At 42.3% G+C, this 18,317-nt stretch overlaps 1 protein-coding gene across 2 annotated transcripts in view; it reads left to right on the forward strand.

The window, feature by feature from the left end:
* NR3C2 (nuclear receptor subfamily 3 group C member 2) overlaps positions 1 to 18,317 on the forward strand; it is a 500,550-nt gene that overhangs the window by 353,842 nt on the left and 128,391 nt on the right. For both annotated transcript variants that reach the window (XM_063920576.1, XM_063920577.1), the window contains exon 4: positions 10,282 to 10,398. In XM_063920576.1, coding sequence (XP_063776646.1) covers positions 10,282 to 10,398 — 117 coding nt within the window. The remainder of the gene's footprint in view (positions 1 to 10,281; positions 10,399 to 18,317) is intronic.

Raw genomic sequence — 18,317 nt, forward strand, 5'->3', positions numbered from 1 at the left:
AGACAGATCCACTGATGTTAGGAAATGTTAGTCATGGAACTAAAGGCAGTTTGCTTCATTACTCTTATTTAGCAAAATCACATTTGAATATTTCTCCAGCAACAATGGTTATTTACAGAAGTGCAGATATTCAGATGCACAGTGTATTCCTTTTTGTGCATATTCGCCGCACGCTTACCAGGGTGCACAATACTTTCTGGAGCCATAAAATCACTTGTGGGATTGTACAGTAGAAAGAGTAAAACTAGCATTTCACCATTCTGTCTGCTACAATCCCTTCATTCATTTCAACTTTTTCACCTTTACCAGAATTATGGTAAAAAAAAACAAAAAAAACCCCACACTTCTCCCTGTAAATGAAAGCGTATGTGCGCTATAGTTTTATGGTCAATGTGACATTTTTCTGAAACTCTAATACTGTATGTGAGAAATATAAATGTACAGTACAATTCATCCTAAAAATCAAAGCTTGTTTATAGCACATTTATTTCTTTTATACAGTATATAGTGCCACCTTAACATTTTATCTAATAGCAATTACATTTATAACAAATATATTGCTGTGCAAATGTTAGGGGTATAAATAATGAAAATGGCCTGCCAGGAGGAACATGATTGAGAACCACTGTGCTATGGCATTACCAGAAAAATTATTGCAGTCAGTAGAGCAAGGTACAAAGTAAGAAAAAAATATTTACGTACATTAGTGATAGGATACCAGGGTCAATCAGTGAGTAGGGTATATTTTAATTTTGAATGGCAAAAATTTAAACTTGCTATATTACTGCTATAGCGATATATCGCAAATAAAATGTTGCCCTTAAAATATACTCACTGATTGATTAGGTGTGTGTATACAGGTTGAGTATCCCATATCCAAATATTCCGAAATACAGACTTTTTTGAGTGAGCGTGAGATAGAGAAACCTTTGTTTTCTGATGGCTCAATGTACACAAACCTTGTTTAATACACAAAGTTATTAAAAATATTGTATTAAATGATCTTCAGGCTGTGTGTTTAAGGTGTATATGAAAAATAAATGAATTGTGTGAATGTACACACACTTTGTTTATTGCGCAAAGTTATAAAAAATATTGGCTAAAATTATCTTCAGGCTGTGCATTCTGTGCTTAGACTTGGGTTCCATCACCATGATATCTCATTATGGTATGCAAAATACGGAAAAATCCGACATCCAAAATGCTTCTGGTCCCAAGCATTTTGGATAAGGGATACTCAATATATATATATATATATATATATATATATATATATATATATATATATATATAGAGAGAGAGATCATTCCATTCCTAGCTAAGAATGGGGTGATCTCTGTTCTTGATTGTTAATGAGTACGTGAGTGCAGCCTATTGAATCCTCTTTATTGCTATACTATCTTTGGATGGCATGCGTCATGCTGCACCCATATATGTAACGAGTGCAGGGTATCTATTTGTGTATGTGTATATATATTCTACCTTGTTGGCTCCCCGGCTATCACCTGTTTTTGGATAGCCAATAAGAGAAATACAGATAAAGCCGAACTTGCGCTAATTTGGTGTTAAGAACAGAGTAAATACGAACCTGCGCATCTCTAAAATAATATATATTTATACACACACACACACACACACACACACACACACACACAAAAAGGCACCTTCTTCTGCAGTACCTGTGGAAAAGGTACTGCAGAAGAAGATGTGTGTGACCCCATCCCAATAATTGATTAAAATAGACTTACCTGAACCACATAATTCACTCTTCTAGGATAAGAGATAAATTATGTAATATATTATATACACAGTGCAATTTTTGTCGGAAAATAGGTTTAGAAACTGTGGCGGTGATGTGGGTGGAGCTACCAAAGGGGCAGAGCATGAATTGATGCATAAACTTTTTTTTTAAACACATAATGCCCCCAGCTTCAGTGGATGCAAGACGAGCAAGTTGCAGTGACTGAGATTGTGGTACCAGCGGCTATCTGGAGCCTCTGAAATACAGATTTCACACTGTTCATTTTAAACTGTGATAAATGTGAGCTTGGAATTTTAGTAAAATTATACGTACATGTTACATATGTGCCTGTGTCTCAGGAAAAAAACGACATAGCAAAGTATTTAGACAAATGCACATGTATACAGTATCTAGCTTAACTGCATTATTAAGCACCACCCTTCACTGCGCAATGCAGCAATTTGCATGTGTATGGGAGGCGGCAGAGCCAAAATGACACCAGCAAATCACAGCATAAGCTGAAAGGGGGCAGGGCTCAGACTGTGCTCAGTCTGGGGGTTTATAGGTACTCAGAAACCCCCCTGCTTATGCAACAGCAATTCAACATTTAGACTTTATGCTAATGATGTATACTGTATATATGTAAGTGTTTTAGTAACTGCACTATGTGGTACAGCTGATAATGTATGTACTATTAGTGCATCCCTACAATATGACAGTGTTTTTAGTAGTTTTTGATCTACTGAATTTGAAATGAAATTATCGTGTCTGAATCACTTTAAACTTGACAAAAATAAAAAGATTGAAAGCTACATTGATGATAGAAATATCAGAACTTTTTCTGCTACATAGAGGATTCTTATCTTCAAGTTTTGTCTCGTTACTTATGTATTAAAAAAGGGAAAGGATGTGGTTCTCTCATTTGTCAAGTTGAAAAAAAAAGAAGCCTCGGTGAAGTGAGTCAGTTTAAACTGTCTGTTTACCAGTTACAAAAAGAGAAGTATCCGTTTTTGTGTTTAACATTTAAAGTGAACACTATGCACACAGCAATCGCTTTAGTTACAATATATGGTTATCAATTATTAACATCAAGGTACCACTTCCACCAATGAATACATGAGGCAAAAAATGTCGAACGGAATGTCTGAGCGGTGGAGAAATGGTGCACGGAATGTCTGAGCAGTGGAGAAATGGTGCATGGAACGTCCGAGTGGTGTAGAAATGATACACGGAATGTCTGAGCGGTGGAGAAATGTTGCACGGAACCTCTGAGCGTTGGAGAAATGTTGCACGGAACCTCTGAGCGTTGGAGAAATGTTGCACGGAACATCTGAGCGTTGGAGAAATGTTGCACGGAACGTCTGAGCGGTGGAGAAATGTTGCACGAAACGTCTGAGCAGTGGAGAAATGTTGCATGGAACATCTGAGCGGTGGAGAAATGGTGCACGGAATGTCTCAGCGGTGGAGAAATGGTGCACGGAACGTCTGAGCGGTAGAGAAATGTTGCACGGAACGTCTGAGCGGTGGAGAAATGGTGCACGGAACGTCTGAGCGGTGGAGAAATGGTGCACGGAACGTCTGAGCGGTGGAGAAATGGTGCACGGAACGTCTCAGCGGCGGAGAAATGGTGCACGGAACGTCTGAGCGGTGGAGAAATGGTGCACGGAACATCTGAGCGGTGGAGAAATGATACATGGAACGTCTGAGCGGTGGAGAAATGGTGCACGGAACATCTGAGCGGTACAGAAATGGTACACTGGATGTATGAACAGAACAGGAATGGTGCAAAGACTGTTCAGGATTGAGCTGCAAAGGGGAAAGGTTCTGCATAGTATAGTTACAGTATTTTCAAAAGCAAAGTCATAGCTCTCCCACTTCAAGGGCATGCTAAATGACTATAACTTTTGCAGAGTCAACCACAATGCAATCAACACTGGATAATTTCTTTGTGGTTAGATTATTCAGTAGCAGTGATAACTTAGTGGCTGATATGATGCAAGAGCATCTGACGTTCATCAAGTTGGGAATCCTCCGCTCAGCCATGTGTAGAGGTCAGTCAGCAGGTGCCATATGTGTAAAGTAGTGTGCTGTATACTGTACAAATGGGCCTGCGGGAAGGAGAAACCTTGAAGATCACTGGTGCTTTAGTGACTTTTGCTGTAGTGGCTGCAATGCTGCGATCACAGGTGTTAATGTAATGATGAAGTCCAATGATAGAATGCGACATAGCCATTCCTCAAAGGTCCATTATTATTGTTACCACACAACAATACAGAAGCTTTTCTCTTAAATGTAAAATCTTATCAGATGCTGGTGCAGATAACAAGATACATGGATCCCCTATCATACCATTGAACAGAGAGAATGAAATAAGAGCACTTTCACTGCTAGTTTTATTCATAAATCCACCAACAAACTATAATTGAAAAAAAGATGCATTTATTGGATAATACCTTCCGGTTTGTGTCAGATAGTCCATGGCTGTTTGTCACACGCGGTTTTCCAACAAGCTGTTTGTGTTCTGTGCTTCCTCATTAACCTTCCTCTCCTCTGTCTCAGCCTTATATTTATAAAATCATAGCAATTTACAAGATTAGAGCGTTAGTTGGGAACACAATGATGTTAATCAAAGGCAACAGGTTCTTTGGTATCTCCTGCTATCAAATCAAAATAGAAGAATTGAAATAAGTGACAGTACATATATTTACAGACGGAACACAATAGAAACAAGTCACACAGTTTAATACAAGGATGTCCTATTTCTGTGACTCGTGATAGAATATCTGACAGTTGGCATCGATGCTTCAGAAGCAGACAGTTGCCTTGTAGGAACCAGGCATACAATGTAAAAATGTATTTAAATAAAAGTAACCAGCTATAGTTTGTCTGGCTTTGCCATTGCTGGGCATAGCGTGTTAAACACATTTGTCAGCAACTGATACCTTGTCATTGTCCACTTTTTATTATTTAGTCATAAAAGTCCTGTTAGTACTAACATCTCGTGTAATAGAACATGTTGTTTATGATAGCAGCACACTAAAGTGTAGAACTGCAAAGTAAGAAAGCAGAACTGGGAATACTAAGCGGTCAGTGGAAATAGCACTTCCTCTCTTTATTCACTGCGCTCTTAGAACTATGACATTTATTAATGGACCTTATATTATAAATAATGAAGAGAAATGATTGAACTGTTTAGAAATCTTCTTTGTTAAAGTTTTACTGTTCCAGATTTTCTCGGAGTGTCTAGAAATTGCCCAGCAACAGCAGGCAGCGCTTTCAGTCTTTCTTTTAGGCTACATCACATGTCTGTTATATAACAGTGTTTTATCGTTTCTCCGCTCCCAAAAAAACATGAAACAGATTTGGGCAGCTCCCATATCAGTCATTGTGCCAAGCCTATTGTATGGGCCATTTGCTCACCACTTCTTAGAGCTTGATGATATTATTTTTTTCTCTTTATTGGTCACTTATTAGGAAAGATTGTAACACTGGATAATAAACTTCTTCATTCCAGTTTAAACATGTTCAAACTATGTTAACACAAACACACAAAGATCCAGCCTTGATTACCTAAACCTATGTAGAACAAATCCAAAATGCTTTTTTATTTTATCCATTTGTTTTGATAGTTTGAAATAAGTAAATTAACAAGTAACAATTGAATGTTTATCAAAATATGTGCGTTAATGAACTAATTAGTATACATGCAATATCCCATATAAACACATGCCACTTCTGATGATTGCTGTATTAGCAGGAAGATGCTTCTAGGAGTAGGCGGAGAGTGAATGCCATGTTTGCAGACTTATACCAAAGAAATACACTTTATGGACTGTTAAAATGATACAGAAGGGCAGAACCAGAGATATCACAGCATTTTGATAGGATGTACTCTTAGCTTTTTGGCCCATTTGAGATTCCACTAGGACACTGTTCTACAGCTGCGCTAGTGCTTCCAGCTACAGTATGTGGTATGGAGTGTACATTACATTGTATCATAGCTGCAACTGAAGGTTAGGATAAAGCAAATACAGTATTTGACCTCAATTGTTCATATGTTAATATGTCAGTTTTGGGATTTAGTGGTCCTAGGGTCTGATTCAGAGGTGGGCGCTGCTGCATCCGCTGTAACATCTATTGCCGGAGTGACTGGTGTCAGCCTGCCCCTTGTATACTAGCATGTGTCTAACTGTGCAAGCCATGAGACGCCCCACTTTCAGCGCCTGTGCACAGACACCACCAGTGATTCTAGACAATCCACCATCAGGGCTTCAGCGACACTTGGACCATCCCTATAGCAGGTGCAGTTTCTCTATTTGAACTCTGATGTGTCTGGGAATGCAACTGCTTTCTCTGACACACCCAAGACACTCACATGCCACTCCCACCAGACCGACTTTGCATTCACTTCAGGCCTCCGCCCAGGTAAAGCCTGCTCCATTCCTGTTTCCACCTGATTCATACGTAATCACGCGTTTGTGCATGCCCTCTGGGTAACGCGTGCGCTGTTCTGATTTTCTGAATTCTTCGAGCCTGCACAGTAGCAAATAATCGATCAACTATGTGAACATTGGCAGTGCTTGCGACTATAAATCAGGTCCCTAATGTCTGAATTAAAATGAATATACTTAATAATATGCAGGGGCATATTTACTAAAAGTCGATTTTGATCAATATTTTTTTTTGTCGGTTTTTGATCGATTTTGTGTTTCAGGGTCTAGATTCCACATTTATTAACCGAAGAGACAAATTACTGCTACCATTGTGCTTTCTGGCACAGACTTATTTTCTATGTTTATTACACGGTAAACTAGAAAAAAATAATTTTTAAAGTGCTCTCATCATATGACATAATATACTGTATGTTTTGCACTGATATTCTTGCTGTATAAAATGGTGCATCCTTGCTGAAAGATTGTCTACAAAGCATTTGCTAGTAAAGCAAGTGATTATTTTGTATTATACCACGTTATCTTCTGTACGTTATTATTGCCCATAGAACCATGCTTACAATTTGTCTTTGGGGTCATTTACAGTAAGCACTGGTAAAATGTGTCCCAACAACGCGTTTCGGTATGTGGGATTGCGTCCTTCATTATTTCTAAACTTTGTTTTTCTTAAAAAATACTACTTGTTACAGCTTAACTAGGATGCTTTTATAAATACAGTATACATGTGAAGATATGGGGTGGTATCAAATTAGCCATGGTAATATACTATTGCTAATTGTCTGGCCCAGGACTATCCCATTATCCCCGGTGTCGGCACTTATCAGAGATTTGGTTGCGACTGCCTCAGTAAGCATTTTTTTCCATGATCGCAGCCACGGAAACACATACAGTAGGTCTGCAACGTTTTCACACGGAAAAAACAAGCTATAATAGGATAGCCCAATAATGGCTATCAGACAAAAATGGTAGTTCTGGTGAATTTGCAAGGCTGGATGATGAAGATATCAGGGTGGATCAACTAGCACTGTGCATGTGTTGCATCTGGGTGAGCATAAAAATACTGGATATACAAGATTAATATGTAATTATCTAAAATGGGTGATGACTGGGCAGATATTTCTCCTCCAAGTATACTCCAGAGTAGAAACATAGTTATTGTGGTATTGTGGACTGAAACAAATAAACCACACACAGATAGGAAAGGTACACTGTGTTCTCCCCTAGCCGGGTGGCATCCAGAAGTAGCAGAGTACAAGGCCTTCGCAATAATGGAGAAATAATGCCCTTATATTTATTTAAACTCAAGAGTAACAAATGAAACAGTATGTATGTAAAGTATGTATGTAAAGTCCAATGTTAACTTTGAAAGCCCTCTTTCCACCCTTTGAATCTACAGTAGTTTAAATATCTCATTGATTATTTATAATTTTTACATGCAGTCCAGAATATCCATTCTTGTGCACAGGAGACTTAATAGCTCAGTCGTTTTGATCTGGACTCATGAACGAATAGCCTTAAAACCTGGACTATAATAGTGGAGATACAGAACAAGGCTCGTCGGTGTACCGCAACTTGTTTCAGCAAGAAAAATACAGGATTTGCTCATTTCCTTGCACAATAAGAACTACAGTATTTTGCATCTCTGCATTCAGTGCCATCAGGGTATATGTGTAGAATGACTCACACAAGTGTTTTATTGAACATTTATGGGGAGAAGGCAAAATAGTTTGTACTAATGCTGTAAATTGGGTGATATTCTATCTCCTTTTAATGCAATACACAGACAGAACAAACCAGGACAAGTCTTTCTAATCTACACTGCCATATTTATGTAATTTATGAGCATGTTCTCCTAATAGTTTGCAAGTTGTTATATTTAAAATTTTTCTTTCTAAATCAACAGGATATGCTAATTATAATTCTAAAAACCAGCTTTATTCCGCAGACTGGGGTTTCCCCATTTAGTCTTTAATGTTAAGTTGACCTTTGCTAAAATAATGATTCTGTTACTATATGTAATTTTATATGGACCACTTATTTCCAAAATTAAGTGCTTTATCTTAAATTGTTATTGTAAATTGTATGTAATCCAAAAAAGGAAGACCACTTGATTACTTTAAATTACCCAAAATGACCACTGAGGGGAGAAGTGAGCCCATGGAGAAATTGCCCCATCAACCAATCAACAGCTCTGTATCATTTTATAGTATGCAAATTATAGATGTTACTTCAGTGCTGATTGGTTGCCATGGGCTACTTCTCCACTGGCTCGCTTCTCCGCTCTTATCACTGCTTAGTAAATGTCCCCCTATGTACACTACTTGCATTTCTCGCTGCACAGCTAGCTATTAATGTACTGTACAGCTTAACTAGTGGCTGCTGGCAGCAACTCAAGAGGAGTCTTTTACAAATATACAGGCAAATATATGGGGACATATGTAATAGGGTCCCAGTTTGCCGGAGGTGCAGGATGCCGGTCGATTTCAGACATTTTTTAAAGAATCATGCAGAATCTTGATTATCAGGAATCTGTGACTGCGTATGGTCCGTTCTGCGCATGCGCCGAACAGTCCCCTCTGCCACTGCCTGATTGACAGACATCGACTTTGAAGGAGTGGGGCGGGAAAGGGGTGGTGTGGGGGAGGACTGCGTTCCTGTTTTCTGGGAGGGGAGAGCCAAGGGTCTGCGTGTCACCACGCAGACTTCCTGGCCTCGCAGTCCCCGCTTCCGTTGGCCAGCTGCACAAGCTCATGCTTACTCAGTTGGCCGCCTGCGTGGGACTTTGCTGGGATCGCAGTTACATGCAGGAGGCGTCTCTTCTATTGAGAAGTCTCCTGTATGTCCTTCCTTCAAATCAGACGGAAATTCAATGCTGCTTGCAAATGGCATTGAATTTCTGTCAATGTCTGAATCAGGCCCATAGACAGGTCTTATAACGATTTATTTGCGCTATTTTTTTAAACTGGTAAACTTAGTAGTTTTTAATCCTCTTTTGTGAATTTGCTTCCCTGCATGTTTGCAATTTAGACACTTTTATGGTTGTTTGTAAAAATATGGTTGTTTGTAAAAAAAAAAAAAAAAAAACATGGTCAAAGGGTCGACATGAGCTTGCAGGGAGGAATCCTGGAGGGCACACCGGTAATGAGAAGTGCGACCCTGCGGAGACCTTTCAGTACTGCATACAGTACAGCAGTATTGCAGGTGCACAATTCAAACACTACCAATTGATTAATAATAATCATTGCAGTAAAATTTAGAATTTTGAGTGAGGTTCTTCATATAGTTATGGTCATAAATAACGGCGTGCCCACCAACGTCCAGGTGACCTCATCACCTCTCACTATTTTACCACTGCTGTTTTTCAGCAGCCTCTCTCATTAACCTGTCTTCACTTTTTTCACTATATTTTTTTTTACTAGAGTGGTGCCATGGGGTCGCTTGGGTTTGGGGTGTCTCACCCCCAAAATGTTAAGAGACTTGCCCAATTAATGAGGTCACCTGGACATTGGTGGGCAAGCTGTTATTTAGGGCCATAACTATGCGAAGAACCTCACTCAAAATGCTCAATTTATTTGCAATGATATTATTAATCAATTGGTAGTGTTTGAATTGTGCACCTGAAACCTTGTCATTGTTTTTTTGTTTTTTTTGTCATTTTACCTTGCAGTACGTGGAACACCAATTAGTGTGCCCTGGCATGGCTCGCTATACTTTGGGCAAGGTTACTATTCCCAATTGTAGTCCATGTAGGTGGCAAAGTATGAAAATATTGGAAAAATGAACAGAATTTAAAAAAAACTCATGTCGACCATTGTCATATCGACCATTTGGTGTCGACCTATCATCCAGATATCGTCTCATGCATCTGTATTTCCCAGCAACCAGCAATGCATCCATCAGTGTCTTTATTTTTCTGTTATCCGTCAAAGTTTTTGTTTCACTGTGACCACATTCCCCATTTTCCATCAGTGTTGACTGTCTCATCTGTTTAATGTTATTGCTCATGAAGTAATAGTGTACAATGCAGTGTATGTACTCCAAATATGAAAGCATTATGATAGGAAATAAATCGTCCCTGTGTATTTTCAGGGCAGCACAGCTATCTGTGTGCGGGAAGGAACGACTGCATTATTGACAAGATTCGAAGGAAGAATTGTCCTGCATGCAGATTACAGAAGTGTCTCCAGGCTGGGATGAATCTAGGAGGTAAGTAGCACATTAATACACTGTAGATCTTGTGTGTTACCTGGCAACTGATTGCTTAGCTTAGTACTGCTATACAATTTACCTATAGGGATGTAAACATGACTAGAAGCACAGTATAGAACAGCTGTCTGGTAAGAAGTAGTAATGGTCACAAAGGGCCACACTACAAAGCACATGTGACTCATTGGGAATCTGTGGCTGCAAGTGCGCATAGACACTCTGGTAACAGTCTGGTCTATGTACTAAGCATTGGAGAGAGATAAAGTGCCAACCAACCAGCTCCTAACTGTCATTTTTTCAAATACAGCCTGTAACATGGCAGTTAGGAGCTGATTGGCTGGTACTTTATCTCAATCCACTTTATCTCTCAATAAGGCTTAGTACATAGATTCCTTAATGCTGTAAGCAGGTTTTGTACTGTAGAGTCAAACATTATTCTTGTATGAAATGTTGTTTTTATCTCATGTTATACAATAGTCACAGTGGAGTTTTGCTTTATTTTGCTGCGTGTACATCTAAGTTTCTCTGACGTCCTAGTGGATGCTGGGACTTCCGTAAGGACCATGGGGAATAGCGGCTCCGCAGGAGACTGGGCACATCTAAAGAAAGCTTTAGGACTAGCTGGTGTGCACTGGCTCTTCCCCCTATGACCCTCCTCCAAGCCTCAGTTAGATTTCTGTGCCCGAACGAGAAGGGTGCAAACTAGGTGGCTCTCCTGAGCTGCTTAGTGAAAAGTTAGTTTTAGGTTTTTTATTTTCAGTGAGTCCTGCTGGCAACAGGCTCACTGCATCGAGGGACTAAGGGGAGAAGAAGCGAACTCACCTGCGTGCAGAGTGGATTGGGCTTCTTAGGCTACTGGACATTAGCTCCAGAGGGACGATCACAGGTACAGCCTGGATGGGTCCCAGAGCCGCGCCGCCGGCCCCCTTACAGAGCCAGAAGCCTGAAGAGATCCGGAAAAATCGGCGGCAGAAGACGTCCTGTCTTCAATAAGGTAGCGCACAGCACCGCAGCTGTGCGCCATTGCTCTCAGCACACTTCACACTCCGGTCACTGAGGGTGCAGGGCGCTGGGTGGGGGCGCCCTGAGACGCAATGAAAACACCTTAGATGGCAAAAGATGCATCACATATAGCTCCTGGGCTATATGGATGCATTTACCCATGCCAAAAATGTACAGAAAAACGGGAGATAAGGCCGCCGATAAAGGGGCGGAGCCTATCTCCTCAGCACACTGGCGCCATTTTCCCTCACAGCTCCGTTGGAGGGAAGCTCCCAGTCTCTCCCCTGCAGTCACTACACTACAGAAAGGGTTAAAAAAAAGAGAGGGGGGCACAAATAGGCGCAGTATAAAACAATACAGCAGCTATAAGGGGAAAAACACTTATATAAGGTTATCCCTGTATATATATAGCGCTCTGGTGTGTGCTGGCAAACTCTCCCTCTGTCTCCCCAAAGGGCTAGTGGGGTCCTGTCCTCTATCAGAGCATTCCCTGTGTGTGTGCTGTGTGTCGGTACGTTTGTGTCGACATGTATGAGGAGGAAAATGATGTGGAGACGGAGCAGAGTGTCTGTAATAGTGATGTCACCCCCTAGGGGGTCGACACCTGAGTGGATGTACTGTTGAAAATTACGTGACAGTGTCAGCTCTGTATAAAAGACAGTTGTTGACATGAGACAGCCGGCTACTCAGCTTGTGTATGTCCAGATGTCTCATAGGCCGTCAGGGGCTCTAAAGCGCCCGTTACCTCAGATGGCAGATACAGACGCCGACACGGATACTGACTCCTGTGTCGACGGTGAAGAGACAACCGTGTTTTCCAATAGGGCTACACGTTACATGATTGAGGCAAAGGGAAATGGTTACACATTTCGGATAATATGAGTACCACCAAAAAGGGGTATTATGTTGGTGAGGAAAAACTACTTGTAGTTTTCCTGAATCTGAGAAATAAAATGAGGTGTGTGATGATGCGTGGGTTTCCCCCCGATAACAATTGATAATTTCTAAAAAGTTATTGGCAGTATACCTTTTCCCGCCAGAGGTTAGGGTGCGTTGGGAAACACCCCCTAGGGGGGATAAGGCGCTCACACGCTTGCAAGAACAAGGGCTCTACCCTCTCCTGAGATGGCCGCCCTTAAGGATCCTGCTGATAGAAAGCAGGAGAGTATCCTAAAATGTATTTACACACATACTGGTGTTATACTGCGACCAGCAATCGCCTCAGCCTGGATGTGCAGTGCTGGGTTGGCGTGGTCGGATTCCCTGACTGGAAATATTGATATCCTAGATAAGGACAGTATATTATTGCCTATAGAGCAATTAAAAGATGCATTTCTATATATGCATGATGCACAGCGGAATATTTGCCGACTGGCATCAAGTATAAGTGTGTTGTCCAATTCTACCAGTAAAGTGGTCAGGTGATGCGGATTCCAAACGGCATTTGGAAGTATTGCCTTAAAAAAGGGGACATTTGGGGTCGGTCTTTCAGACCGGGTGGCCACGGCAACAGCTGGGATATCCACGTTTGTACCCCAGGTCGCCTCTCAAAATAAGACGCCGTATTATCAGGCGCAGTCCTTGTTGGCAAGCGGACAAAAGGGTTCCTCTTTTCTGCTCGTGACAGAGGGAGAGGAAAAAGGCTGCGGAGATCAGCCAGTTCCCAGGAAGAGAAACCCTTTCCCGCCTCTGCCAAGCTCTCAAACGCTAGGGCTTTACAAGCTCAGGCACGGTGGGGGCCCGTTCTCAATGAATTTCAGTGCGCAGTGGGCTCACTCGCAAGTAGACCCCTGGATCCTTCAGGTAATATTTCAGGGGTACAAATTGGAATTCGAGACGTATTCCCCTCGCCGTTTCCAAAAGTCTGTTTTACCGACGTCTCCCGCTGACAGGGAGGCAGTTTTGGAAGCCATTCACAAGCTGTATTCCCAGCAGGTGAAAATCAAGGTACCCCTCCTGCAACAGGGAACGGGGTATTATTCCACACTATTGTGGTACCGAAGCCAGACGGCTCGGTGAGACCGATTCTAAAATCTTTGAACACTTACATACAGAGGTTCAAATTCAAGATTGAGTCACTCAGAACAGTGATTGCGAACCTGGAAGAAGGGGATTACATGATGTCTCGGGACATCAAGGATGCTTACCTTCATGTCAAAATTTACCCTTCTCACCAAGGGTATCTCAGGTTATGGTACAGAACTGTCACTATCAGTTCAGACGCTGCCGTAGGGATGGTCCACGGCACCCCGGGTCTTTACTGAAGTAATGACCGAAATGATGATATTCCTTTGAAGGAAGGGAATTTTAGTTATCCTTTACTTGGACGATTCCCTGATAAGGGTAAGATCCAGGGAACAGTTGGAGGTCGGTGTAGCACTATCTCAGGTAGTGTTGCGGCAGCACGAGTGGATTCTCAATATTCCAAAATCGCAGCTGGTTCCGACGACTTGTCTTCTGTTCCTAGGGATGATCCTGGACACAGTCCAGAAAGAAGGTGTTTCTCCCGGAGGAGAAAGCCAGGGAGTTATCCGAGCTAGTCAGGAACCTCCTAAAACCGAACCAAGTCTCAGTGCATCAATGCACAAGGGTTCTGGCTAAAAATGGTGGCTTCCTACGAAGGAATCCCATTCGGCAGATTCCACACAAGAACTTTCCAGTGGAACCTACTGGACAAATGGTCCGGGTCGCATCTTCAGATGCATCAGCGGATAACCCTGTCACCAAGGACAAGGGTGTCCCTCCTGTGGTGGTTGCAGAGTGCTCATCTTCTAGAGGGCCGCAGATTCGGCATTCAGGACTGGGTCCTGGTGACCACGGATGCCAGCCTGCGAGGCTGGGGAGCAGTCACACAGGGAAGGAATATCCAGGGCTTATGGTCAAGCCTGGAGACATCACTTCACATAAATATCCTGGAACTAAGGGCCATTTACAATGCCCTAAGTCAAGCAAAGCCTCTGCTTCAGGGTCAACCGGTATTGATCCAGTCGGACAACATCACGGCTGTCGCCCACGTAAACAGACAGGGCGGCACAAGAAGCAGGAGGGCAATGGCAGAAGCTGCAAGGATTCTCCGCTGGGCGGAAAATCATGTGATAGCACTGTCAGCAGTGTTCATTCCGGGAGTGGAGACACGACCTCCACCCGGGGGAGTGGGGACTTCACCCAGAAGTCTTCCAACTGATTGTAAACCGTTGGGAAAAACCAAAGGTGGACATGATGGCGTCCCGTCTTAACAAGAAACTGGACAGATATTGCGCAAGGTCAAGGGACCCTCAGGCAATAGCGGTGGACGCTCTGGTAACACCGTGGGTGTACCAGTCGGTGTATGTGTTCCCTCCTCTGCCTCTCATACCAAAAGTACTGAGAATCATAAGAAAGAGAGGAGTAAGAACTATACTCGTGGCTCCGGATTGGCCAAGAAGAACTTGGTACCCGGAACTGCAAGAGATGCTCACGGAGGATCCGTGGCCTCTACCTCTAAGAAAGGACCTGCTCCAGCAGGGACCTTGTCTGTTCCAAGACTTACCGCGGCTGCGTTTAACGGCATGGCGGTTGAACGCCGGATCCTGATGGAAAAAGGCATTCCAGATGAAGTCATCCCTTCCCTGATCAAAGCCAGGAAGGATGTAACCGCGAAACATTATCACCGCATTTGGCGAAAATATGTTGCGTGGTGTGAGGCCAAGAAGGCCCCCACAGAGTAATTTCAACTGGGTCGTTTCTTACATTTCCTGCAAGCAGGACTGTCTATGGGCCTAAAATTAGGATCCATTAAGGTTCAAATTTCGGCCCTGTCGATCTTCTTCCAGAAAGAACTGGCTTCAGTGCCTGAAGTTCAGACGTTTGTCAAGGGGGTACTGCATATACAGCCTCCTTTTGTGCCACCAGTGGCACCTTGGGATCTCAATGTAGTTTTAGGGTTCTTAAAATCACATTGGTTTGAACCACTCACCACTGTGGACTTGAAATATCTCACATGGAAAGTGGTAATGCTGTTAGCCCTGGCTTCAGCCAGGCGTGTCTCAGAATTGGCGGCTTTATCATATAAAAGCCCTTACCTAATTTTTCATTCAGACAGGGCAGAATTGAGGACTCGTCCTCAATTTCTCCCTAAGGTGGTTTCAGCGTTTCACATGAACCAACCTATTGTGGTACCTGCGGCTACTAGGGACTTGGAGGACTCCAAGTTACTGGACGTAGTCATGGCCCTGGAAATATATGTTTCCAGGACGGCTGGAGTCAGAAAATCTGACTCGCTGTTTATCCTGTATGCACCCAACAAGCTGGGTGCTCCTGCTTCTAAGCAGACGATTGCTCTTTGGATTTGTAGTACAATTCAGCTTGCACATTCTGTGGCAGGACTGCCACAGCCAAAATCTGTTAAAGCCCATTCCACAAGGAAAGTGGGCTCATCTTGGGCGGCTGCCCGAGGGGTCTCGGCTTTACAACTTTGCCGAGCAGCTACTTGGTCAGGGGCAAACACGTTTGCAAAATTTTACAAATTCGATACCCTGGCTGAGGAGGACCTGGAGTTCTCTCATTCGGTGCTGCAGAGTCATCCGCACTCTCCCGCCCGTTTGGGAGCTTTGGTATAATCCCCATGGTCCTTACGGAAGTCCCAGCATCCACTAGGACGTCAGAGAAAATAAGAATTTACTTACCGATAATTCTATTTCTCGTAGTCCGTAGTGGATGCTGGGCGCCCATCCCAAGTGCAGATTGTCTGCAATACTTGTATATAGTTATTGTTGCAAAAATCGGGTTATTTTTGTTGTGAGCCATCTTTTCAGAGGCTCCTTCGTTATCATACTGTTAACTGGGTTCAAATCACAAGTTGTACGGTGTGATTGGTATGAGTCTTACCCGGGATTCAAAATCCTTCCTTATTGTGTACGCTCGTCCGGGCACAGTATCCTAACTGAGGCTTGGAGGAGGGTCATAGGGGGAAGAGCCAGTGCACACCAGCTAGTCCTAAAGCTTTCTTTAGATGTGCCCAGTCTCCTGCGGAGCCGCTATTCCCCATGGTCCTTACGGAAGTCCCAGCATCCACTACGGACTACGAGAAATAGAATTATCGGTAAGTAAATTCTTATTTTCCACCGGTTGCATCCCTTTTGAAATATCTGTACAGGTGAAACTCAGAAAATTAGAATATCGTGCAAAAGTTCATTTATTTCAGGAATTCAACTTAATAGGTGAAACTAATATATTATATAGATTCATTACATACAAAGTGAGATATTTCAAGCCTTTATTTGTTATAATTTTGATGATTGTGGCTTACATCGTAAGAAAACCCCAACTCCAAAATCTCAGAAAATTATAATGTTGCATAAATTCAATAAAAAAAGGATTTTAAATACAGAAATGTCGGCCATCTGAAGAGTATAATTATTCATATGTACTCCGTACTTGGTTTGGGCCACTTTTGCATGAATTACTGCCTCAATGCGGCGCGGAATGGATTCTATCAGCCTGTGGCACTGCTGAGGTGTTATGGAAGACCAGGATGCTTCAATTGCGGCCTTCAGCTCTTCTGCATTGTTTAGTCTCATGTCTCTCACTTTGCATGTAATCAGTCTATATAATATATTAGTTCCACCTTTTAAGTTGAATTATTGAAATAAATAAATTTTTGCACAATATTCTAATTTTCTGAGTTTCTCCTGTAAGTTCCACCCAGCTCCTGACTTGTGCTGTAAATCTTACACATTTTCTGCGTGTTATTGTCTACCTACCACAAAGCCTTTTGTTCTGCAGCATTTGTACACCTGATTAGTTTCAATATACATTCTATGCAGATAAGACTTAATCTATAGACACGATTCATTTCACCGTGATGTGCTAAAGAAGAGTGATTCCAGAGCGGTGTATGAAGTGGGTACATGCAATGTTTCTTCTCTGATTTTTCCATGCACCCTCTAGGTATGCAGGAAAATGATCAGAGACTTCACTGTGTTGTCTTGCAACAAATCAGGGAGAATTACATTTCCCCGGACAGTCTACAGCTTTTCGTACAGTTAGTTGTACAGTATCTTGTGGACTATATAAGAAACTGTTAATAAATAAATAAGGACACCTCAGAATTCATTGTTAATGCCTAAGACGATCACCATACAAGTCAAACTGTATTGTAACAAAACTTTCCCCTATCAACAATAATAATGCATACAGTGCCTTATAATCAGTGCCTGGACGTCATTGCTTAGTTCTATGTGAATTTTTCTCACTTGTATGTTTGCCACACAAACCACACACTGTAACCTCCCACTTCCTCCTTTCCATCATTGTGTTAATGTGCCCCCACATGGTAACACTTTTTAAACAGTGTGGGAGTTTCCAACCGATCGGAATGACACAATGGGGGAGAATCAAATGTTTGAAAAGTCAGTTGGGAGTCTGGTTTTTCCTTATCTAATAGACAGGAAAAAACAGACACATAACTGACTTTCCAAACATTTGAATCTCTCCCCATTATTTAAAAAAAGGTCAGTGTGTGGGCATGTCAACGACACGATGTGTGCACCTGGGGGGTCGTTTGGCACCTCATATCTCTTGAACATGCAGAAGGATCTTTGGAGGTGGTGAACGATGCCTTGCTGCCGAATGCGGTATGGCCCCCATCACTCCCGCCATCGCTCACCGTTGTCAGCATTGGCAGGTGTGTGTGTGCATTTGCCTATGCCAGCACCCTGCAGGGTCCCGTCGCTCACGATATGTCCCTGGTGGACACATTGCCCCGTTTGTATGGGCCTTAAGACTTTTTTCTTTCTCCAAAATTCTTGTTCCTTCATTTAATATCTTCTCCTTTTTCATACATGCTTCTTCCTTGTGTCGTCTTCGGTATTACTTGTTTCCCCTTCCAGTCTTTTAATGATGATATAACAGGAATTCTTCTGTGTCTACTGCTTTCA

This window comes from Pseudophryne corroboree, chromosome 1 (genome assembly GCF_028390025.1).
Source record: "Pseudophryne corroboree isolate aPseCor3 chromosome 1, aPseCor3.hap2, whole genome shotgun sequence".
Taxonomy (NCBI): domain Eukaryota; kingdom Metazoa; phylum Chordata; class Amphibia; order Anura; family Myobatrachidae; genus Pseudophryne; species Pseudophryne corroboree.